The sequence below is a fragment of the Epinephelus lanceolatus genome, chromosome 17, assembly GCF_041903045.1.
Source record: "Epinephelus lanceolatus isolate andai-2023 chromosome 17, ASM4190304v1, whole genome shotgun sequence".
Lineage (NCBI taxonomy): Eukaryota > Metazoa > Chordata > Actinopteri > Perciformes > Serranidae > Epinephelus > Epinephelus lanceolatus.
Window position 1 is genome coordinate 19,186,461 of NC_135750.1, and position 22,425 is coordinate 19,208,885.

At 42.6% G+C, this 22,425-nt stretch overlaps 3 protein-coding genes across 3 annotated transcripts; 1 reads left to right on the forward strand and 2 right to left on the reverse strand.

Annotated features, from left to right (window-relative positions):
- Positions 1–2,316: 2,316 nt before the first annotated feature.
- Positions 2,317–3,551, reverse strand: LOC117248252 (otoraplin-like). Its single transcript, XM_033613156.2, has 4 exons — positions 3,353–3,551; positions 3,082–3,221; positions 2,703–2,813; positions 2,317–2,586 (listed from the first exon to the last, which is right to left on the reverse strand). Exons 1-4 carry the CDS (start codon positions 3,465–3,467, stop codon positions 2,563–2,565), a joined length of 390 nt encoding a protein of 129 aa, XP_033469047.2. The 5' UTR covers positions 3,468–3,551; the 3' UTR covers positions 2,317–2,562.
- A 1,988-nt stretch (positions 3,552–5,539) lies between these two features.
- Positions 5,540–15,062, forward strand: gtpbp2a (GTP binding protein 2a). Its single transcript, XM_033613155.2, has 12 exons — positions 5,540–5,963; positions 7,095–7,121; positions 7,529–7,713; positions 7,862–7,970; positions 8,062–8,259; positions 8,528–8,702; positions 12,196–12,415; positions 12,552–12,687; positions 12,795–12,853; positions 12,943–13,114; positions 13,264–13,428; positions 13,596–15,062. Exons 1-12 carry the CDS (start codon positions 5,766–5,768, stop codon positions 13,776–13,778), a joined length of 1,827 nt encoding a protein of 608 aa, XP_033469046.1. The 5' UTR covers positions 5,540–5,765; the 3' UTR covers positions 13,779–15,062.
- A 1,053-nt stretch (positions 15,063–16,115) lies between these two features.
- polh (polymerase (DNA directed), eta) lies at positions 16,116–21,194 on the reverse strand. The gene is made up of 10 exons (XM_033613153.2): positions 20,929–21,194; positions 20,049–20,183; positions 19,676–19,908; positions 19,355–19,533; positions 19,156–19,259; positions 18,917–19,036; positions 18,100–18,223; positions 17,794–17,859; positions 17,474–17,646; positions 16,116–17,375 (listed from the first exon to the last, which is right to left on the reverse strand). Exons 1-10 carry the CDS (start codon positions 21,063–21,065, stop codon positions 16,466–16,468), a joined length of 2,181 nt encoding a protein of 726 aa, XP_033469044.2. The 5' UTR covers positions 21,066–21,194; the 3' UTR covers positions 16,116–16,465.
- Between the last annotated feature and the right edge of the window lie 1,231 nt (positions 21,195–22,425).

The following is a 22,425-nucleotide window of genomic DNA, read 5'->3' on the forward strand; positions in this document are numbered from 1 at the left end:
GTAGGGTTTTGACAGGTAATTGTCATGCAACCTCATATGATCCACCTTTGTGACAGTATTTGTACAGTAATGATGCTTTTGATACTTTAATTTTAACACCTTATATTATACTGTTTATGTTATTTCTGTGGTAATGAGGTCAAGTTAATTAATTGCTGTCTTGTATAAAGTGGAAAGAAGCCTCATCACACTATACACACTTTTTATTTTATAGATTACTGTGTTCCTTCAAGTTGATACATGTAAATATGTTGAACCTTTCAACACTATTCTAAAGTACATGCATGTCCAACAGTTAGTGCTGGCAACTTCTCAAAACTTCTTCTGAATGCATCACTAGTCATCATCTATGAGTTTATATAAATAAAGACAAGATAGTCATTTTAATGCACTGATTCAGCATCACACTTGTATGAATGTAGGCTATGTAAGCCCAAAGCAATGTTACAGAAATTTCACTGACCAACCATCTGTGTTCTCATGCCCACTTCTTTTGCCCTAGTGGTTTGCAACAAGACAAAACCGTTTTATAGCGTTGCAGAGAAAAGTTGCACTGGCTGGTCTGAGCTCGACTTAAGTGGCGTTCATAAGGTCGGAGGTTCCAAGGTCCTGACCATTAACTCGGGGGAAAAGTGCTTTGAACACGTGGTCAGATTTTTTCGCTCGGAATGTCGTGCGGAAGTGTAGCAGCCCGAGGATCCTGAGTTGACGTGGCATGACGTTACAGCAATGGCGGCCCCCTTCGCTACCGGCGAGTCAAATAATTTTTCTTAGGTAAAAAAGACAAAGACGTCTTTAAGCAAATTCTCCACTGCTACACGTATACGCAGAATTAGTAACATTGCCAACACCATACATTAGCAAAACGTCTTTGACCTCTTCATTGACCTCATCACAACATCAGCCCAGCTCCATTGGGCTACAGCAAAGATAGCCTTGCGTGTTTGTTTACATCCAAGGTCTGATGTGAGGCGATGAACGCAGTTTTTACGGAAGTAGGGGCTTTTCCAGGCTTTTCACATCAGGTCCTCGGAAACCTCCAAGCCCTCTGAACGCAGCGTTAAGCCAGCTGATGATGTCACCTGCAACTCAGCAGGTCAAATCACCAACGACTGGTTTTCGAAGTAAGGCTGGTCACCTGTTTCAACAGCCAATCAGCTTGTAGTGACGTCTATTGGTCGAGTCAGACTATTGGTGAGGTAGCTTGCCTCAGCATGTGCTCCGTTCTCGCCGAGCCCTCTGTTTCCGTCCTCACGTTGTACCGGTGTTGGACGGTAGGTTGCTGCTGGTGCTCGTCGTATGCGCTTATGCCCCCACACACACATTCTCACTGACTGATTATTTAGTGCTAGTTATTCATATTATTGTCACATATTTATTATGAATACAGTCCACCTGATGCTTGTTTTGTTTATGTTTCACCATTTCATCACTACCACAAATGCAGCTGTAGCCAGTATCTCACTATCACTATCCTCATTCAAATGTTTCGCTCATCACTCATCACTATCTATGTTTAGTTTTAGTTAAAAACAGGACTGTTGCTTCACACACACATAATTACTTTTAACCTTCCACCAAAATAAAAATCCCACATGAAAAGAATAACTGTATGTCCTTTGCCTCTTGGTTTTCCTATTTCTGAGTGTTTCATCAGTGCTGCTGTGTACATTAGATTGACTGAGTTACCTCATCATCATTCATCAGTCTTAGATCCTCAGGTCTCACTGCTGTTATATATCACCATAACTCAGTGTTTCACCTGTGCTCCTCATTAGATTTACCAGCGTTGACTCAGAATGGTTTGAACGACACAATTTATTTCTCCAGTTGCTTTTGGGTGAGTGTGAAGGAGAGGGGATTGGGGCACATTAATTAGCCACACAGTTTCATAAAAGAACCTGATAATGTGTTTACTAAAAATAGCTAACATGACTAATTGCTTAAAGAAGACAATCAATGCCTTTTATAAGCAAATATGTGCAATTATTTCTCTGACAGACTTTATTTCTTTTGAAAAAGAGCAGATAAGCAGCAGACTTCTCTCCCTGCTGCTTGAGAGTGAATCATAACTTACTGCGTGCAATGTGGGTAGTTTTCTGACGACTGTCTCAAGAAACCTTGACACTGCTATAAAAAGGCTACATCTGCATTACAAATTGAATTCGATAATAACAGCACAATATCTCTACGGCAATTCAAAGTAAGTTACTTGGCGTGTCAGCAAAAAAGCACAATAAAATTGCAATTACATATCATGAGGAGTCAAAGTAGCTAGGTGAAAAACAAATCTTTTCAAATAACAGGCATTTCAGATTGATATGGAAAAGTGTTTATTGAGCAAAGTGAGTCTGTGGAGTCAAAGCAAGACAGATAGGTGTCAGACTGTGGGCGACAGAGGGCTGATAGTGCCCAGGGTTCAATGGGAGACAACACCACAGATGTAATGGGACATGGTCTGACACACTGGCTCAATAGAAGAATTGGCTGCACTCCTTCATAAAAGCCACAGAGTCACTGAAAGCAAGATTCCAGAAGGAAGAGGCTTCAGTCTCTCACATCTTAATCACAGTAGAAGTCAATGTCCTGGAACAAAAAAGCAAAATAAAATTTAAAAAAACATGAGATTAAAGTCGACAGCCACTCCAGAAAATTAAAGTATTCATCTCAGATACTGTCCCATAAAAGAGACAAACACTCACAGCTGTGGGAATCTGAACCGTGTCTTGTGTAAACTTTTGTGTCTCCTTCACCACAGTCGCAGGGAAGTATCCGATGATGCCCATCTGGTTCACGTACCGCTCACTGTAAACCTGCCAGGAAAAATAACACGGCCTATCTGACAAATTAATATGCACCACATTATATATGCTTTACATTTAACCTTCTGTACTAAACTTTAAGACATTTAAATGTGTGCTCGTTTCAGCTAGAATGAAATTAATTATTTCTGACATTTTGCTCTTGTCAGAAAGGCCAGAAAGTTTCCACTTGTTTGTCACAGCTGCTGCACGCCCTGCCTAGCATTTGTAACTGTAAGCTGCACTGATTATGAATAACATGGAAGAAATATTTACATACACTTCCAGACCAGAAGACTCCGGTGCCCTCCTCTGGTATGAGTTTAGAATACACATAGACCATCTGACCCCTCCTGATGTTGATGAATCTGCAGTCAGGAGCTATGAAGTCATCCAAGGCTGTGACCATGGACAGAACATCTAGTAATGGTCAGAAAACAAAAAAAAGGAAAGGGAATACATGACAAAAATCCTTTGAAAGTTATCAAGTGCATGCATTTTATTACGTCACAGTTTCCCCACTGCTTCTCTCCCCTTATGCTCTGACTTACGTGAGCACTCTGCATCTCCACAGATCTTGTTGTCTGCTAGTTTATCCATCCGAATGATCCCCCCAGTCTGGTGCAGAAGTCCCACACAGAGCAGAATCACCAGTGGATAACTCATGCTGACCGAAAAGAGCAGAAACCAAGACGGCGTTGTGTGTTTGCCTGCAGATGTGAAAGTGGATGTTTAAAGGAATTTAAGGTTGTCAAAAAAATCCCAAAACAGTTTTCTCAGCCAGGACTGAATGGGCTGAACCCCTACATCAGAGGTTGACTGACCAATCAGTGCTGAGTTTCAGAAATGCCACACTGTGGAAGTATTCCCACAGGGGAGTTGGCTGACTTTTCTAAACTTTTCTTTGCAGGAACAGGCAGTCACAGTTCATGTGAACTGTATGTCTTGAGATCTGTATAAAAGCAAGTTCATGCAGGTCTTTTGAAGAAGTAGCACAGTTTTGGACAGACAAAAATGTCCTTGATAAGCAGTATGACACCATTTAAGGTATTGTAACTAGAGGTCAAATCTAAATATCATCAGTAATTGGGAGCAAATGTAATGTAATGTCAGCTTGCTGGTGACAACTGGTTTGCAAGACAAATGTGTTAAACAAATCTACACAAACCCAGTCTAAGTAACATTTGGGCCACACATGATAGTCAACACTGTCAGGAAATGGAGGAAATGGAGTGATACACAGTCAGACCCACTTTCAAATGATGTCAAAAGCTATGGCCAACATATTTGTTAGTCAAAGTTAACTTCCTTTGAATTACACTTTGCATTGCAAACCTCTCTGTCCTCCTAAGAGCCCCAGAGGTCCACAGAGTCTGGACCAAAATAGGAGTCATATTTTCAACCTAACACCTGATGGCACTCTTGTCCCCTCGTCATAGCCGAGAAGCGCTCAAGAGTCTCTCTGTTTGTTTGGTGGTTGTTGCCAGGTGAAAAATGACAACCAATGTCATGAGGGCAATAGTCTACTGTAATGCTGTTGGATACATAAGATGGTAAGTGTTAAGAAGACAAGCCAGACTAAACTCAATGTTCAAGAAGAGGCTGTCAGTCTATTTTATTCTATTACTATAAAGCAACTTCAGCTTATTCAGAATGCTGCTGCTAGTGTCCTGACAAAAACTAGGAAATATTACAACATTTCTCCACTTCTAAAATCCTTACACTGGTTACCTGTAACACAGAGAATTGATTTCAAAATCTTGCTGTGGCTCAGCGCCCAAATATATCTCTGACATGCTTATCACATATGAACCGTCTAGGATCCTGAGGACATCTGGGGCTGGCCTACTGACCGTCCCAAGAGTCAGAACAAATAATGGTGTAGCAGATGATGTTTGACAACTTACCACTTTTAAGTCAAAGCTCAAAACATTCCTTTTTTACACTGCCTACTGCGCCCTGTAATGACAGCAAAATTATTTTTAAATCATCTTTTTTTCTTTGCACCTCTTGTCTGCACTTTTGCTGTTGTTAATGGTGTTTTTTAAACTGTAAATCAGTTAGTAATTAATTTTCTTGACTCTTTTCCGTATCCTTTATTATGTTTTATATTTCATCGCTCTGTAGATCACTATGAGTTACCCTTGTGTATGAAATGTGCCATACAAATAAAGCTGCCTTGTCTATTGTCTATTCCTGTTATGCTGAATCGAAAGTGAAAAAAAACCATTCAGGTACATCTGACTGATCACACTGAAAACATGCCATTGGTGGTAAAATAATAATGCCAAACTTTATGAAACGAATTCAGATTTTGTATTATTCTGTCGTTTTCTGTGTTTCAGGTTTTTAGCGAGAATATCATTCGCTTAATATCATTATTATTATTGTTATTGTTATTATTGAATATGAATATACAGTTTAAATGCTATTATTTCAATTATATAATACGTCTAAAGCTGATGACACAATTTTAGGTCTTATGGCATCATCTTTCGGTTGTACCCTGCTCCAAAGTCTTAGTAAACACTATGTAATTATTTCCTTTTTCGTCTGATGCAAAGCTCTGCAAAACAGCGTCCATCTGTGTGTGCATACGCTGTTAACACCCGGGTAGCTAGGCGGGCGGGGTTTAAGCCACATACAACCCAGTGCGAACCAGAAAACAAAACAACCGCCCACTCGCGCTTCCCAGTTAAACAAATCTTTGACATTTAGCTCTCTGACGTAAGCACACTGTAAACTCAAAACGACAGTCTCGGACAGGGCTGTTATTGTTCGGTTTGAAGAGTTGGGGGCGGTCGGTGCTTTGTTTTTATTTTGGGGGGCTTTAAGCTGCCACCAGCTGGCTTATTCGAGTCTAAAACAACCACCTGCAAGCCCGGGTCGAGGTTTGTTTAATTAGCACAGCATCTTTTTTATCCAGGTAGTGGTAAGCTAACAAGTTAGGTCCCAAAGTAACTGATGGATGCGCGTGTATCGGAGTTATTCGGCTCAGGAAATGGACACGGCTCGGGATCTCACGGTGCATCCAGCGTCAAGCCGGGAAACGGCTACGGGGTAGCCCCTAAAAAGGCTTGTGTCAAGCACAACAAGAAATCCAAGGCTCGATTCTCCCGCAACTTCAAACCGAGCAATAACACTCCGTATCTACCTCCAGAGGTAAGGCTGAAAATACGCGCACAGTTACCGCTAGCATAGTCAAGCTAATGTGATTTACGACCCATAACAACGGCTGCTAATAATAATGTGAGCCTAAATGGTGTCTGTGTGGTTATTATGGTATGGTAAACAATAGTAACGGTGCATTCACTGACCTTGGGGTTAGCTATCTGACACTGAGTAAGTCTGTCAACCGACCTGGGAAGTGACACGTAGCAAGTCTGTAACCTCAAGTAAAATGAATGAGATGAATACTTTGAGCTAGCATTAGCAACTTATAATTTGTTTGCCACACTAGTGAGAGAAACGTGTGTTTAATTAAACGACACTTGCTAAAGTTGGCTAGTTTTAGCTAGGTTAGCTAGCATAAGAGGAACAGCTGTGTTTGTAAATATCTAAAGGGGGGTGGGTGTGTGCTCGGTCGACCTACAGCTAGCTAGTGTTCCTGTTTTGACCCGACATTGACTCATCCAAGGACTATGTTACTACACAGTAACGACATATTACTATGATCATTTGTTTATAAAGTTAATTACCTAGACTTTAAACTCACTAAACATTTAAAGTGACCATTATTTTGTCAGGGACATGAAAGAAAGAATTGTGATGACCTTAAACTCCACATAAAAACAGCTTAGGTTCAGGGTTAGATTCAACATTAATTTAAGCTTTGCATGCATCTCATCCATGAATTTAAAGAAATTAGACATATCCCCTCATTACTATGCTCACGAACTCATAATGGGACATGTCTCAACATATTTCCTGGCTCCAGCTGTTGTTTCAGCTGATCCTCAGCATGTAACCAGCCCCACTGTCCTGCAGTGAGCACACCTGTAGGAATATTGGCCAATTTACCCTTTAAATGTATATTGATATTTACACATGCATGTGCTTTGTCTAATACCACATTAAGTAACTGTGTGTGAAGGCTAGCTAAGCAGTTAGTCAGCCTGTATAGCTGTCAGTGACTACCTATTCACCGTAGTGCACCGACCACTCATTCAGTCAGTCCGATTGCTTTTCTTTGTGTCTTTTAACAAATCAATAGCCTGTTGTCTCACTTCTCTACAGTCTGACAGCTGTTGTTCCTGTTCTGTGTCTGTCTGTCTCTCTTTGTCTCTCCCTTAGGCCGAAGAGGGGAATATAGAGTACAAGGTAAGCAGTTAAGTTGTCTTAAGTAGTGGCTTTATTGAACACTGTAACGATGAACAGCTCATGGTTAAGTCAGCCTCTTCATGGCAAGAGTGGAGGTTATAGATAAAGGTCAGTCATCATTATAATAAGCTGTCGGCAATGTGTAGGTAATGTGACAGAATATATAAGAGCTGTCTCACATGGTCTACCATGGAAAACCAACACCACAGTGGATTAGCAAGAGGATTTTTAGTATCTGGACAGCTGCCTCCCCCGCCACATCAATATGACTTTGACCAACACAAAGCGTCGACCTGAGAATGAGACTCAACAATTAATCCTTCTTCAGAATTACATGCTGCACCTTTAACTTTTCACAATCAAGGTTAAAGTTCAGCACTAATTTTCTGAGTCTTTCCCTTGTCTAGCTGAAGCTGGTGAACCCCACGCAGTACCGCTTTGAGCACCTGGCAACGCAAATGAAATGGCGACTGCAGGAGGGTCGAGGCGAAGCTGTCTATCAAATAGGTGTCGAGGATAATGGCATGCTGGTGGGACTGTCAGAGGATGATATGAGGACGTCACTGAAGACTCTGCATAGGCTGGCAGAGAAGTAAGTCAAGATATCAGATTCACTTTTTTTTAAGTTTAGTGTGTTGACACAGTCTGACATCAAGTTATAACCCTAACCAAACAAATAGTAATTAAAAACATGCCAAGGCTATTAAGTGATTATATGCTGTGTTTCTTTTTTCTAACAGAGTTGGAGCTGACATCGCTGTTCTCAGAGAAAGAGAGGTGGACTATGACTCTGACGTGCCTCGTATGATTGCTGAAGTTCTCATTCGCAAGGTGCCAGATGACCAGCAGGTTAGTGGGGCTACTGTGTAAGCATGTTAATATTTTGTTGTTTATCTGCTCTTTTTTTAATCCCTGCTTATTCTTTGTGTTATTCCCGCAGTTTTTGGACCTGCGGGTAGCTGTACTGGGTAATGTGGACTCGGGCAAGTCCACTCTGTTAGGTGTTTTGACACAGGGTGAGCTGGACAATGGACGGGGGAGAGCGAGGCTCAACCTCTTCAGGCATCTACATGAGATCCAGACTGGACGCACCTCAAGCATCAGCTTTGAAATCCTTGGCTTTAATAGTAAAGGAGAGGTGAGAAACGATCCAGTGCCAGAGAATAAATAATTTGCACTCCATTTGTTATGAAGAGTGGCAACATTATGTTGTGGTTCTCACGGGGTTTCCTTAACAAGATATTCAAGAAGATCACAGTATTAATGTTGTGATGTATTTATTACTCAGGAAGATACTGCATCTGCAAGTAGTGTCAGCTACACCTTCAAATGAATAACTGAGGAATACGTACGTTGGTAGGTATTTAAGATCATGGCACTCATAACATGATTGCTTATTTTCCTAGGTTGTGAATTACAGTGAGTCTCGAACAGCAGAGGAGATTTGTGAGAGTGCATCTAAAATGATCACATTCATTGATCTGGCGGGTCACCACAAGTACCTGAAGACCACCATCTTTGGCCTCACCAGCTACTGTCCGGATTTCGCTATGCTGGTCGTCAGCGCAAATACCGGCATTGGTGAGCATTAATTGATTCATTCAAGTTTCTAATGATGCTTTGAGCATCGTCGTGTCACAATTAAAATACACTGGTGTCTCTCTGTGTGCACGTCGTCTAGTCACTTTACTATTCAGATAAGACAAGCTGAAAGGGGAGCTGTCGCAGGGTCACAGGCCGGTAATAGACACTTGCCAGGCCAGTCTGACAGAGAGCCTATGTTTGTGTACACCTTTAGTGGACTTGGCCAGCTGTGGCTTTGCAAACATGTGATATCTGAGCTTATGTAACAGACTACTATTCCTACCACGGTTGCTTTACCTCTCCTTCTCCTCCCTGCCTGCCACTACTGAAATATCTCAAACACCATCTATTCATAACAGAGTCCTCTAACCTGCTGGAGGCGGCTCTGTGCTCCTGAGCATAAAGCAGAAAATTTTAACTTTCAGCCACTCCCTTTTTTTGCAAAGTGTTGCATAGAAAATGATTGGGGATGAATTTCACATGGCGCCACATTGAGTGGGTCTTCATCGTCACTTTGGCATTACATTTGAACAGCCTATTTTATTGTTAGATTTTGTATTTGCGCATCATATCCCTTGACCAACCCAGACTTTTTATGATAATGGCAATGACTGTGCAGGAAGCTTTTACGATACTCATGTCCGGGAGCAACATACTTTGAAACCTGAGCAGCTGAAACTGGCGGAACAGGCTAGGCAGCTCTTTGCATTACTTGTGTAGACGTAATGTTTGTTTACTCTTCTGTTTGTTTTCTATTTTTGGCTGTGATAGTAAACAGTAGTATTTGGGGGGAAAATAGTTGTCAGAAGTGGAATTCGAACACATACCTCCAGGGGAGACTGTGACCTAATTGCAGCATTTTTGACTGCTTAGGCACTCTGACATATTTGTGTCTGTGGTAATTCTTAAGTGGGAGGAGGAAGGGCTCTGACGGACACTGCAAGTGGGATCAAATTAGAACAAACCATTAATGCTTAATGCATGTTCTGTGCTTTTAAAAGCAATCGCCTTGAACAGCATAGGTTTATTGAGAAGTCCGAGGTTATGTTTGATTTTTGCAAGTGGCAAGGAGACGCGTAGATGTAACCTAAGCCTTGGAGACAACACTTGTTACTTAGCAGTCCAGCTCACAGCCTGCTGGAGGTATTAGGTGAACTATATTCAGCTGCTGTTAATGTATGGCTGGCAGTTTTCAAGTTATTGTAAGGTCATTTTCACTGATTTTGCAAAAGGCTGCAAACATGAGCATGAATCAGACCCAAGTTTGGTGTTTGAGTTATCTTTGAAAAATAACAATATTAGCTAAATAACAAAATGGTGAATTTTCTCACCCATATTTTGCTGTTTTTAGTGGTAAACAAAGAAACAACAGCGATGTTGCCTATGTACAGTAGTAAAATAACCCCCTGTGGGCGTTGCCGTGTTTGCGTGGGTGTGTGCTCTAAACTTGGGCATGCTGGGGGAAATGGGGTCAAGAATGAGGGCCACCTTTGCTATGCACCAGACAGAAGGAGGACACAGTGTCTGCAACCCTAGAGCCACAGCTTTAATTATGAAACAGGGAATGGAGCTGTGTAACGCATAGGGCTCATCTGAGGTTGTATCTGTGACGAGCCAAAAAGCCAGAGGGCGGGTAATCACCTCCTATCGTTCTGTGACACTTTACCAAATATCTTGGCACCTCCATAAGGGATGAGGGAACATTGATTTCTCCTATGCACTATGCACGTTCACCTCGGATGCTCTTAAAATAACACACAACTAGCAAAACAACCTGCTGCTCAGCTGATGAGGGGGTAAAGGTATTTTAAGTCTCTGCCAACCTGTATATGTGCATTACAGGTCAGTATCCTTAACCTACTTTGGCATATAGGGGGATTTGAGACCTATATCCACACCAATACATAATCGAGGGCCCTATGAAATCTGTTTTCCATTTAAATTTTAAATTTTCTGAATCCTGTCTTTTACGATTTAAGCACATTTTCTCATCAGAAGGAGTGTTCAGTCATGATGTGGATGAATAAATGTCACCAATTCAATAAGAAAATATTCAAAATGCAATGAACAATATTGCACTATTTTTCTCAAAGAAAGTGCTTTGATAAAGTTATAAAACAAGAAATTCCACCCTTTCTAAAATAAAGAGCTTCTCATGTGAAGCGCTGCTCTGCTCTAAATTTAGCTGTTAGGTGTTAAATTTCAGAGGTTTTTTGATGACTTAGCTCTCTCAGAAGGCCTCTCCCACATGACTGCAGGCTGCAACAGTAATTTCATTGTCAGTTTTTCTCCCCAGCAACACAACATCAAAGAATAAATGAATTTCCTTCACTATTTAGTGTTTTTTTTTTTTTTTTAACGTATAAGGGACACAGGTAACATGCTTTATACTCCCTGTGAATTTAATCCAGTAAATCTTATTTCCTTCTTATTCTTATTTTCCTTCTTATTATGTTACTCTGTTAACAGCTTACTTTGAAAAGCGGATGTAGTCATAGTGAATCCTGGGTTGTGACGATGCAATTACAGGTCAAAGTATGGGCACACTCCAATTATAGAAGCAGCTGGTTTGACCACAGATGCAAATGACAGCTGGCTTGATGCAGAGCACAGGAAGCACCAGCCGGGAAGCACAGAAGGACAGGATTTCACCTAGTGTCTCTGATTGATAAAAGGCTGTGGTCAAGCTCACATCTCCATGGTCAAACCAGCCTTCACTGAAGTCGGAGGCAACACAGGCAGAGCAGAGCAAAGTCTAGGCTACAGCTGACCTGGTGTTACCCTGGTGTTGGCGGCTGGTGTGTGAGGAGGAGCTGGTGAAACATCAAATCAGAAAGGACAGGACAGAAGCAGTGTGCCCATAAGTGACACTAAAACAGAGCAGCATAGTTTTTTGTTTGTTCAGCTTAGGTGCTCTAAAAAAAACACTTAGAATGGCAGGGAAAACCCGGAAAGCCCACATTCCTGTATGGCTGCCTCTCAAACCTTTTGTCTACAAAGGAACATGACCCACCAGACATGCCTCCAGGACACTGCCGCCACAGCCAAGGCAATTACATCGTGAACATACATGGTCGAATATTCCTGTGCTGATATCCTATCTACGTGACATAACAATCATACGTCATGGTAAATTCTACCTGGTCTTATCAGTCTGCACACATGCTCTCCTGACCCTCAGACTCACATTAAGTGCCAGCAGATAAGCTGTGTTATCTTCGGTCACAAGGGTCCTTTGAATCATGGATGTGGATTTCCTTACAGTGTGTGTTCAAAGGGCTGTTTGCTGAGGACACAGGATCCTGTCTGTTCACGTAGTGCAAATTTATCTTTGTCAGAAAATCAAGCATAAAACCTGAAAATGAACTTTGCGTTTGTGCACTTGCATGTGAAAGTATGTTTGATAATGTGAAGTGTGAAGTGATGTGAGTGTAGTAAAACCCTCTGACTACACCTAATTCAATCCCTACTTCTTTTTCCTCTCTTCCAGCTGGAACAACACGGGAGCATCTTGGACTTGCCATGGCCCTGAAGGTGCCAATCTTCATCGTCATCAGCAAGGTGGACCTCTGTACGCGAGCCACAGTGGAGCGCACCGTGCGGCAGCTGGAGCGTGTCCTGAAGCAGCCGGGCTGCAACAAGGTGCCCATGATTGTAAGCAGCACAGACGATGCCGTCACAGCAGCGCAGCAGTTCGCCCAGTCACCCAAGTATGAACCAACTACGTATACATAATTTAATATATAAATGAAAGGCGGAATCTTTAATTTAGAAGCCTTATGTAAGAAAGAGACCAGCCAGTGATGTCTTTGTGTCCTGATCGCATGCTTGTGCTCTCCCTGGCAGCATCACACCCATCTTCACCTGCTCCAGTGTGTCAGGAGACAGTCTAGACTTGCTCAAGGTTTTCTTCAACATCATCCCGCCTCTAAGCAACAGCAAGGAGCAGGAGGAGCTTATGCAACAGCTAACTGAGTTTCAGGTATGTCTCAGATGAAGTTTGTCCTTATATGCAAGTGATTACCTGGCAGATTAAAACTCAGAGGCAGTATGAATACATACACATGATTTGAATGTGCATCATTGCAGGTGGATGAGATCTACACAGTGCCAGAGGTGGGGACCGTGGTGGGAGGCACTCTCTACAGGTCGGTGTGTTAAAATGCTTATTTCATGCTCATCTACTCAGCATTTAGCACGGGCTCTGTCTGACTTACTGTTCCCTTTGAATGTGCAGTGGTATTTGCCGTGAAGGCGATCACCTTGTAGTGGGGCCCACAGACTCGGGCCAGTTCCACAAGTTGACCATCGGGAGCATCCAAAGGAACCGCTCGGCATGTAGGGTGCTCAGGGCCGGCCAGGCTGCCACACTCGCTCTGGGCAACTTCGATCGCTCATTACTACGCAAGGTCAGACACTTGACGTTGGTGCCAACTCTTCCTTTCTCCCCTTACTGCTCGCCTGTCTCAGTGTACAGAGGGAGTGTATGTTCCATGTATTTTTATCATGTTAGACAATGAATTCTAATCTCTGTGTACAATGTGTTTGCCACTTGCAGGGTATGGTGATGGTGAGCCCAGAAATGGACCCTACCATCTGCTGGATGTTTGAGGCTGAGATTGTGCTGCTCTTCCACGCCAAGACCTTCCACAAGGGCTTCCAGGTTACTGTGCACATTGGCAATGTGAGACAGACCGCTACAGTGGAGGCTGTGTATGGCAAGGTTGGTCCATCCACTGAGGTACAACTCTCCTGGAATTTGTCCTCTGCTTCTAAAACCTGGGCTTGTTATATCCCAGTGTGTTACATTAAGCAGTTGGACATTTGGTTTATTCTTAATGCTGTCTTTCTTTTGTTTTTCTGTTCTGATCAAACATCACCATGCCACAGGAGGAGCTGAGGACAGGGGAGAAAGCAGTTGTTCTCTTCAAGTTCATCAAGCACCCAGAATACCTGAAGGTGGGAGCTAAGGTGCTCTTCAGACAGGGCGTGACTAAAGGTATCGGCCATGTCACCAAGCTGCAGCCCATCGCCCAGTACCAGCCACCCCAAAGCGAGGATGACGAAGCCTAAAGTCTTGTGAGGATAACAACAGCAGAAAACACCGTCCCGCCCAAAAGCAAGGTGCTTTACAAACAACCTCCTGCTTCCTCCAAAGGCCACTCTGTCCTGCTCCCTGCACAGGAAATCCCTGTCGCAGGAGTTTGTTGTTTTAGCACCCTTTTCCAAAGCCTTGTTGTCATCATCATCCTCCTCTTCAGCCTTTTTGAATAACTGCTGATATTTTATTCTGCTTTCTGGTTTTGAGGTTTAAAGAGTGTTGCTTTTCACGGCACTGATAAGAGGAAAGCCCTCAGCCGCCTCTTTAACACACTCACTTAGCAACATCCACCAAAGTGATACTGTCAAGGAAATTGCTTGCAACGTTGAAGTGCTGCTTACACAGTTTACACCTAAATGCACTCCTAACACACACTTTGAGAAGAGAGGCCCACACACACTTGCACTGAAACCTAAAATGCCAGTGTTGATATACCTTTAGCGGATACTCGTTTACAGTTAAAGTATGAGATGCTTGGACATTAAGGTGTATCACCCAGTGTCACCCCACAGCAGCTTGTCTGTGTGACCAGCATAGTGCCTGACTGATAAGGACAAGCCTCACTGGATTTGAATACCCTTAAATCATCTTATTTAAGTAACAGCTAATGAGGTATGTGAGATAGGTATGTGAGATAGTAGACTGAGATACTTGTCAGTTGTATATAAGCTAAATCATCTTGCTTCAAGCTATAATATTGCTGACAACGGCACTTTATGAAGGTAAAGGAGAGCATAGGTATGCAAAGATAGAACTTGACCCAGTTTGCCAAGATGACTCATGTTGGCGATCACCTTGTAAGTGGTTTTGTTATGTCACATATGTCTGTGAGAATTCTGTTTTTTATTCACAAATAATGCCTCACGATAGCGCACTGAGACGGTAACGATCTTGCTGCCTATCTTTCAAGTGCTTTAGTTACTCAGGTCAGTTTAGATATTAGACAGCATTCCACGTTCACAGAACTACTCCAGTGGAGGTTTCTGTTGCTGACTTGGGGGAGGGAGGTTTAAGTGGGAAAAAAGACAAAGGTGTTTTCCCAAAGAGATGTTTGAATATCGATTATATAGTTCTTGAAGCTGCCTACTGATGCCGCTTTGTTTTAAAGCAATGTGTTGGAGGTACTTGATGTCGTCTCTTCACTTAAGTTACTGATGTCACTAACTTTGAGGGGGTTTAACACAGTGCCTAATGGAACTACTGTTTGAGTAGCCCACCATCACACCCCAAAGTTTTACAACTAAAAAAAAAAAAATCTAAGTTGGTGCTACTCATTGAATCAGCTTTTTATATGTAGGCGACGACTTTGAAAATGAATGTCGGTTACTCGTCTGTGTTCAAGGCCGCTGTTGGTCTTATTATGTCTTATTATAGCATGTTGATGTGACTTATAGTTTTGTTGTCCCGCTGACATCAGTGACAGAGAGGACAACTGGGATGTGTGCCGTTTTGTTGCACCCATTTTGTTGTGCACTCAAAGAGAGGAAAACTAAGAACGCATTTCAACCAAAATATTTTATAGCCTTTATGAAGAGTTATCAGGTGTTAGTTTGTTTTAATGCATCTGAGAAGTATTTTATAGATTTCTAGTAGTTTCAGGTGTTACAATTTATTCTATAATGTTTTTCACTGTTTTCGCAATATTCTTAACGACACCAACACATCTCCACTTTTTTCTGATCACGTTTAAGACCTTTTCCCTTTAATTGAAAGTGTAATATTTTGATTATTTGGGTGAAATGCAATATTTATGTACAGATCCAATTTGTGTATCATGATGTACATGAATAAAAGTTTTATTGTCTCTTTTGCAGGTGTTGAATTTTGTCATTTTGTCATCTTACAATTGCCCAACGTTTTGAACCATGTCATCCCACACCCAGTGTGTTGTCCTCTGGCTCACATGTCACAAAGTCATGACTCACCACGCAAAACTGATTTATAAAAGGAGTCGTTATTTCATTTCCCTGGCCCTGTTCCTCCTACTCTGCTCCCCAGCTGATGAAGGCTGACGCAAGAATAAGGTCCTCGTTCAGCTGTGTTTCAATGCTCCAGCGCCACAGAACAATAGGGTTCACCATGGTAGGAAAATGAAAACAAAACAGGACTCCGCTCATAATGGTGCAACTGCTCTCATCCTACTAGCAACCGTGCGTTTCATCAGCATTTCAAATATGTACTCTCGTCTCACAAAGGACAAACACCCTGCCTGTATCTCTTGAGCTCACAAGGAAACATCATCCTGCTCTATATTCAAGTGATTAGCGGCATCTGCTGGCACATCAGAATACTACATCACATACACAAAATTTTAAAAAGTGTCTTTAATATACTCTGATTTATAAAATTATTCCTTCAAAGTATTGCATGTCATTTTATAATAAAAACCATATGAGAACAAAGTACATAAATAAGCACTTTAAATAATTTGTAAACACTTATTTACTAAAACAAGCCCTTGTGTATCCCGTTACAACATAGGTTTCCATTCTTTGAGCATAAACATTAACTGTATTTGCATGTCTGTGATATGCATATGCATTGTCAGGTTTGTATTTTATTTGGTTTAAAAACACATCTTAAAAGGCAGAAAAGCAGCAGCACTTGAGTCCAAGTTTGAAGCAGAGCAGCGTCAACAGCAGAGGAAAGATGAACATCCTCAGTTCTTCTTGAAAAAAGAATCCAGAGTGCCCGTACTTCCACCTTGGGAGCGATGTCTTTTCGGCTGTGGTCCTGACTGGCCTCTGGTTTTTGTCTTGCCTCGTGCAGACTGGGCTCTGAGAGGAGTTAAAGAGATGCTGGAGGTAGAAGAGACAGCAGAAGAAGAAGAAGTGGGTGCTGAATTTGTGGATGCAGAGAGTGAATTCTGGAGATCCAAAGCAAAGTGATAGTCATTGTGTTCAGGCATTTCCCAAACCGACACCTCCTGGCCACAGCGTTCACAGTTCACCAGGTCTTCGCTGGCCACAGTGGAAGGCTGGTAATCTACATCTGGATCCGTGTTCAGCTCATCTCTTGACTCTTCTGGCTGCTGAGATGAGTTATGTTTCTCCTGTGGGCCTGACACAGCAGCAGCAGTGTCATCTGAGTCGTCTTTACTGTCAGGTCCAGGCTCATGTCCCATTTGAGGTTTGTTTGATGCTGGGGCCTGTGAGCTTCTTTCAAGACTCTTCTTGTGGAAGAACGAGGAAATGCCAGACTGGGGGCTGGCTGAACCATTTTTAGAACCAGAGCAATTGGTATCTAACTGACTTTCAGTGGCTGAGGTTTTGTGAGATGAGGAAGCTGGGAGAATCCCTGTCGATCCTGTATCATCCTCCTCTACGCCTTTTGCAACCTTCTGCCTTTGTTTCCCAGCTGCCTTTTGAAAGAACGACTGGATGGTGCCTGGTCCTTTGCATGCCAAGTTGTTTTTCAGTTCAGCAGGTGTCTGGGTCGAGGGCTGAGTGGAAGAGAGAAGACTCTGGGTTGAAGTGACATCGCTGGAAAGAAAGCCGGCAATGCCGCCTGCTGATGGAGCGTCACTGAATTTGCTCGCTGAGAGGTGGAGCAGGGTGAGGGGTGGAGTCCTGGGGACATGAAGCAAGATGGAGTATAATCAGTCGCACAGATTACCCTCAACCAGTGACTTTAAATATTCCACACTGTGTCATTATGTCCTAATTACCATGCTGCCTGGTGGTTTCCTGCCGTGTTGAGACTCTTGATGATGGCAAAGCTGTCGGCGGACAGTTTGGTCGCTTCGTAGCGCACTAAGGCACAACAGCGGGAGAAGCTGCTCGGCCTCTTGTCCCCCATCTGACGTACACCAACCGTCAACAATTTAGCCACACGACCATTCTGTAAGAAAGAGAGAAATGACAGTTACTAATGTGAAACACAGTTATATGTACTATATATAACAACAACAGGAAGTTCAGCTGAGGAATTAGACAGTGCTGCTGTAATAAGGGAAAGCAATAAATTACACAACCGCACATAACTCACCACTTCTCTGTCCTTAGTAAGTCTCTCCTCCAGCTCAAGGGCCAGTTGATGAAGCCAATATTGTACCTACACGGAGGTTGTTCATAATTTACATGAAAACAACAACAAACAGGAAGTTGCATATTTGTTAATAACACTACAAGAACATGTTAAATGCCATCTTCCTTACACATCTAGATACATCAACTACATTCTCTCAAAGTTTCATCACGTCCAGTCAGTATGAGACTAAAGTAAAACACACATTAAGTAATACTTGTCATTTCCTGTTGTAACACAGGGGAAACAGAGGCCGTTGGCCCGTACCTGCTCTTTTGTAGCCAGCGATGTCTTCCCGGGGAAGTTTTTACTGCAGCCAATGGATTTAGGAAGCTGCCTGGGTTTCACTGCTTCAAACTCAATCCCCCGACACAAGTCATACAGCCACTGGCTGCAAAGTAGACAGTTCAATGGTAAATGTGGCTGGTAATTAAGTATAAATAAAATGCTGAGAATTCAAGTCTAGTTAATTTTTGGAGCATGTTATCAAACACAGCACTTTTGGAGCACTTTTACCAATCTTATTGCTACAACAGTATTTGTAATTTTGCTGAGTATTTCCATTTTCTGCTACTTTTTACACACTATGGTTTGAAAATCTTTGCCCAGATCCATTTGATTTATAAGCACATGGACTCAGGTGAACTAAAAGAGTAAATTAAATTATTGACTAAGGTAATAAGGTCATTAATTTACCCCGGGTTTTAACAGATCTGGGGAAAACTGCGTTCTCCATCTATGCACCATGGACATGGATAGAGACACTATGTTTGAATAGTTGTTGTTTTATTGTGGATTTTTGTATTGTATTTTGTATTTGTTGCATTTTAATGTGTTTTGATTGGCTGCTACCTTGGCCAGGTCTCTCTTGTAAAAGAGATTTTCAGTCTCAATAGGACTTCTTGGTTAAATAAAGTTTAAATAAATCAATAAAAATACATTAGGAACTTAGGCCATGTTATGATTATGTCCATTTTACTTAATATTAAGATGGTATCTGGCATAATAATTGCAAAGACCAAGCAAGACCTTTGTCCGTCAGTCATCTTATGACACTTTTAACGGAATATCTGGCTCGTCTTACCCTGTCTTTTCTCCAAAGTGCTGTCCCAGTTCAGCCTGAGAGAAGCGAGTCAGATCCCCCATGTTCTCTATTCCCAGAGTTTCTGTAATGGAGGCACCCAGCTTCCCCCCCAGGTTACGGCTGCAATACAAAAGTGCAGTGAATTTTTAGTCGACTCTTGTTTTCACACTTCTGTGTTAAAGATAAGAGTAATTTGTGATGAGTAGAGTCTTTATGACAAAGTAGTGCTTTGAACTCACATCTTGCCGATGGGAAGAGAGTTGAAAAGTTCTGTCACAGAGTCCAAAGGCAGAACAGTTTGTCTGTTGGGTTTGTTCAGACCACAAGCTAGTTTGGCCAATACCTGGGAAAAGAAGACAGGAAACGATGACCACAGCGATGACAATTACCGCTCGAGTATCACACCTACATTATATTTCAAGAAACAAATGTTCCTACCTTGTTGTGTGATATACCTGCTGAACAGCGGAAACCTGTGTGTTTCTCTACAGCTGCTCTCATTTCCTCTACAATGATTGCCCCCAGAGTTAGCTGCAGTTCTGCAGAGTTCTGTTCCCCTAATAGAGGGACAGGTAAGGATGCCAGCCACTGCTGGAGACCTCTGGACCTCTGCTCCTCTGGGGACAAACACAACACTGTTAGGGGGATACTTTCTACCAGATTTTGGGGGTTTTGTTAAGTGTCAACACCAGTTTCCAGTGTCAGGTGCTGAAACAATGAAGTGAGTTCTCAGTTAGTCAAAGCTTGGTTATAGCCTACCTTTATCCAAGGCAGATTCTTCGGCAGATTCTTCCTGTTCAGGTGAGCTTTGCGGGTACCCCTGGATGTAGGTCGTCTTCAGCAGGTGAGGCTCAATTTGACTATCGGTCATGTTTTTCAGTCGCTGCTGGACCGCAGCAGTCAGATCCATGTAGGCTTCATCAATGCTGGCTCTCTCAATCACAGCAAAGCGGGACATGACCTCAATCACCTCCACGCTTGCCTCCCTGTAACTACACAGGGGTGAGGTGGTTATCTTTACAACTGGTCACAGGAGTGGAGGTATTGAAATAGCACAATATTTTTATTAAGGCTATGAACAGAAGAATTGGTTTATGGCATAATCTCAGGACAGTACATCACCAGTACTTACTGTGTCAGGTCTGCCTTGCCATGAGACTCACGCACTCGTGCCACCTGGAGATCCTGGCACAGTTTCTTTGCATCGTCCACCCACATGTTCCTGGTGACGCCATGGGCCCTGGCCTCGTAGCTCACAGCTATGATACTAACAGAGGATGATATTTAGTTGAGAACCACATGTTTACAAACCATGATCATAGGAAGTCCAAGATGGGTTATCTGTGGGGAATGAAGGCGGATGAGTTGCCAACACAGAGACAGCAATTTAAATGGTCCCTGCAACTGAAAACAAACGCAATCTCAAGCTGTCCAATCACAGCATTGACAGGGAAGGAGTCAAAGTCATCGGCCAGATGTCAGTGAACAGCCTGAGAAAGAGCATGAAGGGGGGTATGATCCACTTTCAGTTCCTCATGATGGCAACTTTGCAAAGCCAGTAAGAGGACCCTGAGTTCAGATTGTCATTTCAATCAATTTCATTTCGCTTAGGCCTAGTCATTCTTGTGAGTCTTTCCTGTGATTTAGCTTATCTCATTCTGCAGCTCTTGTTTTGCATCTTAGTTTTATGAGCTCTATTACATGAAATGTCTAATCTGTACTCCATGATCGATGCTCCTACTACCTCTCAGTGCAGTCAGGGTGCTTTGCCAATATGCAGTAGCTGTGATCATGACAGTAAAGCTTTAATTTACTGAATTTTGGGAGAAAAAGAGGGTTGTTTACGTTACTAACTGCAGCACTGTCGTATGAAGCAGAACAAACCAAGCTAACTGCACAACAGCATCGAGTTAAACTACAAACAGCTTTTTTCCATCACTTTCTAATCGAGGGACTGGCGCTTTCAGTTGCGTTGATCATAAAAAAACACAGTCTCTGTGTCAGAAACTCACCTGCCTCCTTTCCACGTCTTGTACTGGGCCACCACACAGGGAGTGTTCTTCAGAGCTGGGTTGAGCCTCTGCTCCACCTGCACGTAAAAGCAATCCATGTCCACTAAAGCTACCACTCTCTCCTTCCCGTACTCCATTGCAGAAGAGGAGAGTCGGTCAGCGAGGATAAAATATACACCAACTGGCTGGTGGTGCTGTTATTCGCATAGCTTTGACTGGCTTACTGAAGCGCAACCGGCGCCGAAACCTTCTCTTGTCGCTTTGTATTTCGCGCAGTCAACCGGAGTTACATAATAACGTCATCAAAAGGCGACGCAGTGGTGAGTGCGTCATCCGTTGTTATAATAGTTAGATAACGGTGGTAACTAGAAATTGTACACAGTCTACTGCTCTTTATGGGTGTGTATAAATAATACGAACATGTATAAATAATGTAAAATAATCTGCCAACGTTGGCATACTCCATAAAAAGAGGAAAATGGGCAAAAAATTCGCCACTTTTTGGCAAAATTACCCCCAAATGACTGCTTATAGTAACTCCTCCCTCAAACAGCAAATGTCCAATCATGGCTGACAATTTACAGGCGCGGGGGGTTGTCAAACTTTAAATTTGTCAACATGCAGAAAATGTGTGGTTCTGGTTCAGAGGCTCTAGTCTCTAGAGCACTAGTCTAGTCAGTATATAGAGAGTTTAAGTCATTTTTTAGCCCTTCAAAAAACAAGAAACTGAAGGTAAGAACTGTAGTAGCGAGTTAACTGGTAAGCTGCAAAAGTTAGCTTACCACCCACAGTAGTGACTTGCCATTTCTGCTAAGAGTTAGCATTTTATTGTTTAAATCAGGGTTCTTTAACATTTTTCAGACCAAGGACCCCTTAGCTAAAAGAGAGACAGAGCAGGAACCCCCCACTATTTTAGTATTGGGTCCTTAGCCGCTTAGGGGCTGTTCTTTACTTGTCAGAGGTCAGGGGTGGCTGGGGTGTGATTTATTTATTTATTTATTTATTTATTTATTTATTTTTTGGCTACAAATATTTTTCCTTGAAAAGTGTCTGGTGAAAAAAGCCTCAGTCTTTCACTCTGGTCTTGCTCACTGGTTAGTGTCCCCACTGATGTTTAATGGCTGAATGTCTGTTTTATTCCCTCTGCAGTCAATGATCAGCCCCTTGGACTTGGTGGTGTTGAGGACCAGTCAGCAGCTCATCTCTGTATGCCAACTCCCCCCCTGAGATAAGTCCCATCACTGTTGTATCATCAGCAAACTTAATGATGGTGTTGCTGGAGTGGGAGTGGACTTGGACGTGGGTGTGGAGGGTGTAGAGTAGGGGGCTCGCCACACAGCCCTGTGGGGCGCCAGTGCTGAGGTTGAGAGCTCTGGAGTTATGGGGGCCTACTTTAACCCTCTGGGAGCGATCTGACAGATGGATGCAGATGGATGAGGAAAGTCCCAGATCTGCCAGTTTTGACACCAATCTGTGGGGGAGGATGGTGTTGAATGC